The sequence below is a fragment of the Emiliania huxleyi genome (assembly GCF_000372725.1).
Source record: "Emiliania huxleyi CCMP1516 unplaced genomic scaffold EMIHUscaffold_661, whole genome shotgun sequence".
Taxonomy (NCBI): domain Eukaryota; phylum Haptophyta; order Isochrysidales; family Noelaerhabdaceae; genus Emiliania; species Emiliania huxleyi.
The window spans coordinates 4,239-15,135 of NW_005197044.1; the positions used below are offsets into that span (position 1 = coordinate 4,239).

The following is a 10,897-nucleotide window of genomic DNA, read 5'->3' on the forward strand; positions in this document are numbered from 1 at the left end:
CTAGATCCAACGTGCAACGAGCTGAATAAAGGTACAAAGGTGTGTGTGTGTGTGTGTGTGTGTGTCGAGTGTGTCGTGTGTCAAAATCAAGGTTTTGCCGTGGTCAAATGGTCAACATCAAGGTTTTGTAACGCGATCTGTGCCACAGTGAAATGGCACTAGGACTAGCCTGGGTCACCTCAGGCCTCAGGGCTCAGGCGGCTCCCCTCGGCGGGCGCCGCGGCCCGGCCCTGCGCGCATCTCGATCTCCGCAGCCGTCACGAGTCAACAGAAACAACTCGTGTAAAATATGGACACACATCCGAACACACCGATAGGATCACTCGACACTCCCCTCCGAAAACTATAAATCACACCTGGCCGGACACACGCGCACCCCACTTCCGCACTTGCGTGGTAGCGACTTGCTGGTTGCTGTTGTCGTTGGTCCAGCGGCGCGGCGTCCCAGGCGGCGTCGGAGACCGTCGGAGTCGGAGCCCCGCGCGGCGCATCGCAGATCGCACGTCTTCGCGCGACGCGGCCGCCGCCGTCACTTCACACCAGCTGCATGGCCGGCGCCTCGGCCGTGGCCGCATCTGGCTTGCTGGCGCGCGAGCGGCGCAAGAGCCCGAAGGCCAAGAAGATGGCGGCAAAGGCACCTATTACGGTGCACAACGCGGCGGGTACTGCTGGTGGTGCGTGGAGCCTCGGCTCAACGGTGTGTGCTGGCGGCACCGGTTGCGGCGAAGACGCCGGCGTGGGTTGCGACCAGCTCGCCGGCCTCGTCCTACGGTGGGGGAGGTACGTGACGCAGGCGGCGGGGAGGTAAAAGGGAGGGTCGCGGCGAGAGGGGCGCACAATCTTGCGAAGGTAGTGAGGTGTGGCATAGTAGTGGCCCGTGTACTTGTTCCCGCCGTGGGTCCCGCAGCCCAAGGCGGAGCACCCTGTTGCGTGCCAGTTGCCCGTGTGGAGGTTCGTGGTGTAGGTGCCCTGGTGGTTGCTCGCAGTGACCTGGCCGGTCCATTTGTTCGAAGTGACCTTCCCGCCCTGCCAGTCGTGTGCCGTAGTGGTGCCGGTCAGATGGTTCGTGTGAACGCAGCCGGACAAGCCGCATGACGAGGTGACCCACTTCTCGGTCGGCGGTGCCGCTTCTCCCGCAGCCTTCTCTGTCGGCGGTGTGGGCTGCGCGGAGACCGCCGCCTCCGTCGCCTTCTCGACCAGCGGGGCGGGCTGCGTGAGCACAGTGAGGACGAGCGGGACCAGCATGACGCGCCGGGCCCAAAGGGGAGACAGACAAGCTCGGTCTACCTCGGTGGATGCAGGCGCCGAGGTCCACGCGCGGTTTCTTTTCGGCGTGTTGATTTCTTTTTGCTAGCCTTCCTTCTTTTTCCAGCCATGTTTAAACGTAACCGCGGCGCGAACTCGCTGCGGCCACACACGTGGCATCCGAGCGCGTCATGTTGACCCCAGCCTTCGTCACCAAGAACACAGCACGACTGGCAATCAGGCCGCCGATGCTTTGTTCCGCATGCTCGGGTCCACACCCGTCTTTTCTCCACCTTCAGACAAAGCCCTTGACACCTGGCTTCGCTCGACCTCACCCGCTCTGCTCCTTAGTTAGTGCTCTGGTATTCACGTAAACTCTAGGGCCCTGTAAGGTGCCTATATGGGCTTCCAGTATCGGACCTTCAAGACATGCGCTTTTGGCCGGTGGCCTCCTCGGACATGGTACCTCCGGTGAGATGAAGGGCTGCCAGTTCGAGACTGGGGCCGATCGAACTTGCGTTGTTCGGAGGAGGAATCCGGCCAGCACGGGTACAAAGAGGGGTACCCGGAGAATCCCCAGCTGCGGAGACGTAGTGTCGCTCAAGAGGTGCGATACTGCGGGGGAGTGTAAGGTGCCTATATGGGCTTCCAGTATCGGACCTTCAAGACATGCGCTTTTGTTGGCCGGTGGCCTCCTCGCACCTCGGACAGGCCCCCTTGAGGCGTGGCCAAAATCGTCACAGGTAAAAATCTCTTCTTTTTATCTTTTAGTGCAGTGCGCGATGTCCCCCAGTGAATCTGCCAGTGTTGTGCGAATTCCTATTTTTTGAGACCGACTCCATGTGAACTGTCCATGAACGGCCGAGCACAACACTTTGCTTGTCTACTCGAGCTGGAGCCGAGCAGGAGGGCCCAGCGCACAACCCCACTGCGACTCAGGGTCCACACCCCGTGGAGGGGGGCCGGGAGCGGTACGTACATCGCCCGGCGCTGCTTGCAGCTCACATGCTGCGCTCCGGCCTCCGCGGCGATCATGCATGGGCTGGACCCGCGCGATCATAAATCTCCACCGTTCCAGATTCACCTATCACCACTTTCGGGTTACGTTCGCAGGTGGCGAATAGGCACATGAGCGACGCGGATACAGAGCTTGCACCCTTTCGCCCTCCTCATCACTGCCCAAGCGCCCACGTCTCGATCTTCTTCGGCAGCAGCTGGTTCGACAGGTCCTCTCCGTGGCCTAGGGAGGCGTCTTCGCCCTCGCCCCAGGTAAAGACGGCGCTGTCAGCGGTGATAGCGATGCTGTGGTAGCCTCCCGCCGTCACAGTAACGACGCGCTGGCCAGCAAAGGCCTCGACCTTCTTGGGCTGCCACTTGTGCTGCTGGTCGCCGTGGCCTAACCGGCCATAGTATCCACTGCCCCAGCTCCAGACAGCGCCGTCGGCGGTGAGGGCGAGGCTGTGTTCGCCTCCAGCCGACACGGCGACGACGCGCCGCCCTGTCAAGGCCTCAACCTTCTTGGGCAGCGGCTGGTCCTGCTGGTCGCCGTGGCCCAACCGGCCAGAGTTGGCCCAGCCCCAGCTCCAGACGGCTCCGTCGGCGGTGAGGGCGAGGCTGTGCGCTCCTCCAGCCGACACGGCGAGGACGCGCTGCCCAGCCAACGCCTCGATCTTCTTGGGCAGCAGCTGGTCCTGCTCGTCGCCGTGGCCCAACCGGCCATAGGCTCCAGTGGCCTCGCCTCCAGTGCCCCAGCTCCAGACGGCGCCGTCGGCGGTGATGGCGAGGCTGTGGTTGTCTCCAGCCGACACAGCGACGACGCGCTGGTCCGCAAAGGTCTCGACCTTCTTGGGCAGCAGCTGGGCCTGCCGGTCGCCGTGGCCCAGCTTGCCGAAGGCTCCACCGCCCCAGCTCCAGACAGCGCCGTCGGCGGTGAGGGCGAGGCTGTGAGACATTCCCACCGACACGGCGAGGACACGCTGGCCATCAAAAGCCTCGATCTTCTTGGGCAGCAGCTGGTCCTGATGAAAGTCGCCGTGGCCCAGCTGGCCATCTTCTCCACGGCCCCAGCTCCAGACGGCGCCGCCGGCGGTGAGGGCGAGGCTGTGGTACTCTGCAGCCGACACGCTCATGGCGCGCTCGCCGCCCAGCGGGGAAGGGAGCCGGGTCGGCGCGTTGAGCCGCGTCACGCCCTCGCCGTGGCCGAGAAGTGAACGCTCCTCATCGTACTCCTCCTCGTCCTCCTCGTCCTCCTCGCCCTCTGCTGCCGAACCGCACGAAGAGAGCCGCCCCTCGCCGTCGATGAAGAGGCTGTGCCGTTCGCCTGCGGCCGCCCTCGCCGGCGGGTTGTGCTCGCGTAGCAGCACAGCGAAGCACAGCCACCGCACGGCACAGCCCTCGCCCTCTGGCACCGCCGGCAGCTCGTAGCCGCGCTCTTGCGCCCACAAGCGGATGCCCTCCAGCGCAAGCGAGCCGTGGAAGAGCAGCGAGACGGCCGCGACGCGAGCGATGTCGGCGGGGTCGCAGTGAGAGAGGGCGCGCAGGAGGAGGTCCGTGGGGAGGTCGATGAGGCGGGCGGGCGGCGGCGTGCTCGGCGAGGGCGCGGCGGTGGCGGCGGGGGCGAGGCGACGCGAGCGGCGGCGCGGCGGGGTGGACATACACACATCCATGTCATGTGCATGTATGTCCATGTGCATCGCGAGAAAAAGAAAACGGTCGCCCGCGGTCGCCACCAGCTTGCAACACCCTGAACGGATGTTGTCTCAAGGGGCAGTCAGGTAGTCTCGGGGTGGGGTGCTGCTTCTACGCCGTGGGCCACGTTTGCTCCGAGACTACCATGGTAACAAGTACGCACACTACAAGGGGAACTGAGTAAGTACGGCCTACATACACACAGTGTGTACGGACAGGTGGTGGCGCTCGACATGTATGTACCTTATATGTGTATGTATGTACTTTATGAAGCGCCACGGACGCGTGTATGTACTTTATGAAGCCAATTGGGGAGCTTCGGTGCTCGGGCGCGCTCACCATGTGGTCGTTCAGGGCGGCTTGCACAGCGCCTGCACACACACACACACACACACACACACACACACACACACACACACACACGCACGCACGCACGCACGCACGCACGCACACACACACACACACACACACACACACACACACACACACACACACACACACACACACACACACACACACACATGCACACACACACACACATGCACAGACACACAGCCCCTTCCCCTTCCCTCTCAAGACCGCAAGGGCGAGGACACGCGTAGGCCGCACCACTATAGCGAAGCCCACAGAGTGGGAGACTCCTATCACCGCCTCTGCCACCCACGGCGTGAGCCTTGTCCGCCTCTGTCAGTGTGCCCGTGATGGTGAGAGACTGCCAGTGAGAAGCCGGAGGAAGGTCGCTAGTCGAGAGAGATCGCCAGTGGAATAGGGAGTCCACCGTGCTGCGAACCTGTCGCTGTCCCTTTTGTCAGTAGCAGGAGAACTAGGAGAGCGCAACCAGTAGGAGGCCCGCGCCTGCCCCCGTGCCGCCGGGTGCAACTTTGTCCTATACGAGAGGGGAATCCCTGGGACCCTGTCGTGTGGGTGAACCCTGCCCAGCCCCCCTCCGTGGTCGCGATGCGCTCCCCGCTCCCGTTCCCCTGTGTCCCTGATCGTCCTTACAAGATCCTGCTCGCGCAGGTGGGGACCCTGTCCTTCTCCCACCCCTTGTTTGGTGTGTCCGTTTTATTTATTTATGAGCGCTGGCCAAATTCTTTTTCTCGTCTCTGTGTCGGCACGCCCGCCGACGGCTGGTCCAAACAACAGGCACAGTGCATGCCGGGTCAGTATATGCATTAGAGTATGCTTTCCCCTTTTAATTCATTGCGGCCGCGGGCTTGCCCGGATTACTTTCCCTCGAAGAATACTAGTTTTCTGGCAGCCTGTGCAAAAGAAATCCCCAAAATCGGCTCTACAATCCAGGGGGCACAGTCAGTGGGCCGTGGCGTGGCATCCCAGTTGGCTTGCTGCCTGCCGCCAGCGCCTCGCCGCCGCGCTGGACGAGCACCACCGAGGCGATCGGCACCACACCAGGCGAGGGCTGACCCGGACACCATGGACCTTGATCTTCTCCTCTCCACGGCGCTCTCCGCCGTCACGCTCGCCGCATACGTGCACACGCTCTGTCCAGGCACGCCCGGCGGCGACGCCGGAGAGCTGCTGCAGGTCGCGCTCGAGCTCGGCATCGCTCATCCACCCGGGTACCCTCTTTGGACGATGATGGCTCATGGCTTCTCTCGGCTTCCACTGCGCAACACCACCGCCGCATGGCGCGTCAACCTCTCCTCCGCCGTCTATGGAGCTCTGGCTGCAGGCACCCTCTCGCTCGGGGTCGGATCTTGGAGCGGCTCGCCGTGGGCTGGCGTCGCTGCTGGAGGCGCCTTCGCCTTCTCTCCGCTCGTGTGGGAGTATTCTGTGCAGTGCGAGGTGTCATACGAGATCACGCGAGATCGCCCGAGATGACACGACATCAAGGAAACATTCGAGATCACCCGAGATCCACTGAGATACACCCAGAACCACACCCAGGACATCACGACACACCAGGTGTTTGCGCTCAACAACCTGCTCTGCGCGGCGATGCTCCTCGCCCTCCTCCGCTTCGACGCTCGCCGCACCGTCGGCCGCGCCGGCGCCGGCGCCTTCGCCGTCGGCCTCGCCCTCTCCAACCAGCACACTGCCGTCTTCTTCGGCGCGCCGTTTGCGCTCTGGGCGCTGCTTGCCGGCCGCACTGCGCTGCTCCGCCCGGCGCCGCTCCTCCTGCTCGCCGCGGCTGGCCTGGCCGGTCTCAGCCCGTACCTCTACCTCGTGGCGCGCGGCGGCGAGTCCGCGGCGTGGGGCTCGTGGGGCGAGACATCGACGGCGCCGCGCAGTGTCTTCACACACCACCGAGGTCCGGCCGCGGCAGCGCCACTTCACACCTCCGGGTGCGGACAGGTTCGCGGCTTCCTCACCCACGTTCTCCGGCTCGAGTACGGCACGTTTCGGCTCGCAAACACGCCCGCAGGAGAGAGCACGTACGAGGCGGCGAACACCCACACACGACATCCCACCAGTGCCTAAAGCGGCTGTGGAGCCGAGGGCCTCGGCACTTGACTAGCAGGTCGCTGTCGCGCTCACTGAGCCGCCTTTGAAGGCTTACTAGCTTCTGGTGCAAGTAGCGCCCCAGACAGCGACAGCAGTCAACTTGCCATTCAACAGGACGCGCCACCTCCCCAGACCATCGCACTGCGCTCTCCCGCGACCGACCACGCACACCCTGCCCCCGCAGCGACCGACGCCGAGTTTGGCCTCCGCCTCCGACGCTTCTCGGAGTCCCTTTCGGAGGAGCTGCCGCCGTATGCGGCTCCGATCGCCCTGCTCGGCCTCTTCTCCTCGTTTGGGTTGCTTGGAACAGGGAGAGGAGGAGGCGGAAGAGGCGGTGGAGGAGGCGGCGGCGGCGGCGGAGGCGGCGGCGGAGCAACAGCAGGCGCAGCAGCAGCAGGCGGAGGAGCAGGAGGCGGAGGGGGGAACGCCGCCTCGTTACAAGACTCGCGCGGCGCTCCGGTCGCGGTGGCCGTCGGCGCCGCCTTTGCGCTGTACTCGCTCCTCTTCCTCTGGCTCGCCAGACTAGCCTGCTGACACCTGAGCTGTCGACGGCGCACGCGTCACATGTGCGGCCGTGAACAGGCTGGCCAACCTGCCCGCCTCGTCCGCCTTCTACCTGCAAGTCCAGCGCCGCTTCTGGACGCAGCCTCTCCTGCTGGTCGCCGCCTGGTTCGGACTCGGGGTGACCCCTCTCGCCTCCTAGCTCGCGCCCCCTGTGAACAGCGCCTCTTCACACAGCGGTGGGTGTGAACAGGTGGCCACCCTCACCTCCCGGCTCGCGCCCCGCCGCCCCGCAGCCGCCGCCGCTCTCTCCCTCCTCCTCGTCGCCGCGCACGCCTCCCACCCATTCGCCGGCGGGCGAGTGGCGGGGTGCGGAGTCGCCGTGAACGGCGCCTTTTGACGCGTCGAGCGGTGCACAGGCGGCGGGCGAGTGGCGGATTGCGCTGACGTCCCGCTCTTCGACGCCTTTGGGGGCGAGGTGCTCCGCGCTCTGCCGGACAAGAGGCGCGTGCTGCTGCTGACGGTCGGCGATGAGGTGTCCAACCCTAGAAGCGGAAGCCTCATTCTTGTAGCTAACTCGATTTCACGCGGCGCTCTGAATACTCTGCACGATACGTCTTCCCGCCCTGAGGCTGGTGTACTCACACGACGTAGGCTGCCCATATCTCCCCATATCTCCCATATCTCCCGCCCTGAGGCTGGTGTACTCACGACGTAGGTGGTCAACTCGGTGCGCTACCTCCACCGCGCTCTCGCCGTGCGGCAGAGGCTGGCCTCCTCCTCGGCCTTCTCCACGCCGCTGTGATCAGGGCTTCACCCGCCCCTCCGCCGTGAACAGGTTTGCATGTCGCCGACCTCTCAGCCGCGCTGCCGCGGGCGGCGCCTCTTCACAGCACGCGCTTGGGTGCGAGCAGGCTGACCATCCTCGACCTCAACTACGCGCAGTTCCGCTGGTTCGTCCGGCGCGCGGCGAGAGCAGGCGCCGGCTTCGACGGCGTCTCGTGGCCGGGTGACGCCTACGGCTCCTCGCCGGGCAGTTTCCTCATGGAGCAGCTCCTCGACGCAAACTACGACGCCTTCGAAGTGTACGTGTGTGGCGGGATGCACCCCAGAGACGAGTCGTGGCGGCGCGGCTACCAGCTCTGGCCAGTAGGCCTCGTGTCCCAGGTCGTGCGGCGCGGGACGCCCTTCGACGCCCAGGAGTGGGCCGCGCGGTCGGCGCGCGCGCTGCCCCGCCTCGCGTTTGCGCGGCCGCCGCAGCCGGGCAGCTGGGCCGAGGTGGTGGCGAGAAACCATTACGTGCCCGCTTACGCGCTGCGGCCCTTTGCGCTGCTCGAGGCGGCGTACGCGGCGAAGGGGCACGCGGCCGCAGAGAGGGCGCTGTTCAACGCCGCGGCGCGGCTGTACGACGAGACCGTGGCGGTGGAGCTCAACGGCTCGCTGCGCATGCCAGAGTACGTGTGGCGCAACCTCGGCGTCGCGCACTCGCAGCTGCTGCGGATCGAGCCGGGCGCGGCTGCGCGCGCCGCCGCCAGGAGACGCGCCGCGTCGGCCTTCCTGCGATACCTCGCGCACGACACGGTCGACGCGGCCGACCGCGAGACCGTCGAGCAGGCGGTGCTCTCGCTGGCGGACACGTAGCCCACAATGGCCTCGGTCTCTCACGATCGACGTGGGCTACGTGTCCACGTCTTCAGCGTAGGTTAGCTCTTTACGACAACCCATTAAAACTCCCTCAATCTCTCGCTTTCTCGGCTCGTCTTATACTCTTTACGTGTACGCGTTAGGGCACTGTTTTCTTTTTAAAAAGAGTACTCGTGCTGGTATACTCGTCTGCCGCGGGGTGAGCACCTCGTCGTGGTACGACGGTCGACGCCTCCGGCGCCTCCCCCAGCATCATGTGCTGGTGAAGCCGTCCATGCTGATCCCTCCGCCGTACCCCTCCTTTGCGTAGACTGGGGGCGGGACGAGGAAGGTCGAGTAGGGAGCAAAAAGGAGACGGGCGACAGACACACCGCTCACCGGGGGCACTCACCGGCAGTTTTGAGTTTTGTTGGAATTATACTAAAAATGAGTAAGCCATCAACACGAGCACTCTGATAGACCTGCAGCAAAGAGGGAGGGCTGCTGACGTGACACACGTGAGACAGGGTGAGGAAGACAGGATTCTGATTCTGAGAGGGAGCCCCTCCGCCTCCCTCCGGTCTCAGTTGCGACGACTTGCCGCGCCTGCGCGCGCCGGAAGGTCTTTGCCAGTTCTGCTCTGCGAGGACCACACACCACCCTCTCGCTCACTTTGCCTCGCCGCCGCTAAACTTGCCAAAAGCCGCGCACAGCATTGTCTGGATCGCGGCGAGGACGGCGCCGATCGCGTTCGGGACGAGGAGGTACCAGTCCTGCGGCGCAAAGACAACGGGCTGAGGCGCTGAGGCGCCGCAACTCGCGGAAGGCACGGGCTCCGGAGACAGAGTGGGTCTCAGCCGAGTGCGGTCGACGCGCGAATTCGAGAGTGCGAGAGAGGGACCGGGCAGGTGATCACACGCGACCGGCACGCATCACTCGATTGATTCGAGGCTCTCTGTACGGAGGCGCTGCCTCCCTCGTGATTGGTTGGGGGTGCCTGGGAGAAGAAGTGCTTTGATGCACAACGTGTGGTCCAGCACCTAGGCCACCCGTCCTTGATTGCGAGGGCGTACACCGACCAGAAGGCCCCGTTGAGCCCGTTGGCCGCCACGGTAGGGAAGTAGATGGAGGCGGCCGATCGGTCCTTGAGCACCTGCAAGGTACAAATACTCTCGGTGACTCTCTCGGGTCCTCTCAGGTACCTCGGTCCTTGGCACCTGCAGCCATGGCACGCATGCCTTCCTTCATTCATCAGCTCGACGGAGGCGGACAGCGATTCCGCCCACCCGCCGCCCCCTCCCCCCAAGGACGCAGACTGCCCGTCTCTCGAGTGCAGTGCCCGCTCTGCCTGGCTACTCGACCACCTTGCCGATGGACGAGAGCGGCGCGCCTGGGGACGCGTCATGGTCGTGTCATGGGGCGGGCCTCGGGACGTGCCACGTGGACGGTGGGGCGAGACGGGCGCGCCATAGTATGCCAGCAGGATCAGGTTGGAGACGATGCCGTAGAGGGAGGCCATGCCGGCGCGGGTGGGGACGAAGAAGGCGCACGCGACCGCCGTCGCCGCGTGGATGGCGGCCAGGACCAGGAAGGTGACCTCCATCTGCTTTGCGACGGGCTTGGACGCAAGCGGCAGGCAGGTGAGGACGTACCAAAAGCCTACATGCTGAATACACCGACCTCAGGGCGGGAAGACGGTTGGTGCGGAGTATTCAGAGCACCGCGTGAATACGGGCGACACAAACACGGTGAATACCGCTGAGATACGGCCGAATACAGTGGAATCCGTGTCCTCTCGAGCGCTGGTTGAATACATGTATCCGCTTCTAGGACCAGAAGCCGAGCAGCAGGCCGGGCACGTTGGCCGCCGTCACGTACGGGTCCTTGGAGAGCAGCGCGTACGACAGCCAGCCGAGGCAGTTGCCAAAGACGATTGGGGTGGGCAGCGGGTTATAGTCGCCGAGCTTTCCCTCCCTGCGCTTGGCGAGCACCTCAGGGAAGCCGGACGCGAACATGACGTTCGCCATCGTCGCGCCGAGGACCGGGGCGACGCTGAGGAGGGGAGGGGGTGCCCACGCGTGCACTCAGAATCGGACGCACGGCCACCGGGAACAGGGAGCCACCCAATTCGATGACGGACCCCTCGCCCATCGCAAGGGACGAGAGGGGCGGTGCCGTGCGGACCTTGTGGCAAAGCTCATCTTTGCTGCGCCTCCGCGCAGCCGGAACCTGGCTGAGGCGGCGAGACGGCGGTCGGCTCGCATCGCAGGCCGCGGTGGGCTGCTAATCGCCGAGCCGGATGCAAAGCTGAGGAGGACGATGGCGGCCGGCAGATTCATCGGAGAATTGAGGAAATGGCCGGCGCGAGGGACGC

The 10,897-nt window shown here is 64.8% G+C and overlaps 3 protein-coding genes across 3 annotated transcripts; 1 reads left to right on the forward strand and 2 right to left on the reverse strand.

Annotated features, from left to right (window-relative positions):
- Positions 1-262: 262 nt before the first annotated feature.
- Positions 263-1,267, reverse strand: EMIHUDRAFT_470972 (hypothetical protein). Its single transcript, XM_005762755.1, has 3 exons — positions 838-1,267; positions 715-766; positions 263-638 (listed from the first exon to the last, which is right to left on the reverse strand). Exons 1-3 carry the CDS (start codon positions 1,243-1,245, stop codon positions 535-537), a joined length of 564 nt encoding a protein of 187 aa, XP_005762812.1. The 5' UTR covers positions 1,246-1,267; the 3' UTR covers positions 263-534.
- Positions 1,268-5,367: 4,100 nt separating this feature from the next.
- Positions 5,368-8,541, forward strand: EMIHUDRAFT_459851 (hypothetical protein; the record flags this gene model as incomplete). Its single annotated transcript, XM_005762756.1, has 9 exons — positions 5,368-5,739; positions 5,986-6,184; positions 6,584-6,758; positions 6,780-6,911; positions 6,982-7,081; positions 7,310-7,435; positions 7,619-7,701; positions 7,815-8,358; positions 8,515-8,541. The coding sequence occupies 9 exons, from the start codon at positions 5,368-5,370 to the stop codon at positions 8,539-8,541; spliced, it is 1,758 nt and encodes a 585-aa protein (XP_005762813.1).
- Positions 8,542-8,941: 400 nt separating this feature from the next.
- Positions 8,942-10,897, reverse strand: EMIHUDRAFT_446203 (hypothetical protein). Its single transcript, XM_005762757.1, has 6 exons — positions 10,708-10,897; positions 10,364-10,575; positions 9,991-10,182; positions 9,888-9,913; positions 9,578-9,676; positions 8,942-9,296 (listed from the first exon to the last, which is right to left on the reverse strand). The coding sequence occupies exons 1-6, from the start codon at positions 10,860-10,862 to the stop codon at positions 9,192-9,194; spliced, it is 789 nt and encodes a 262-aa protein (XP_005762814.1). The 5' UTR covers positions 10,863-10,897; the 3' UTR covers positions 8,942-9,191.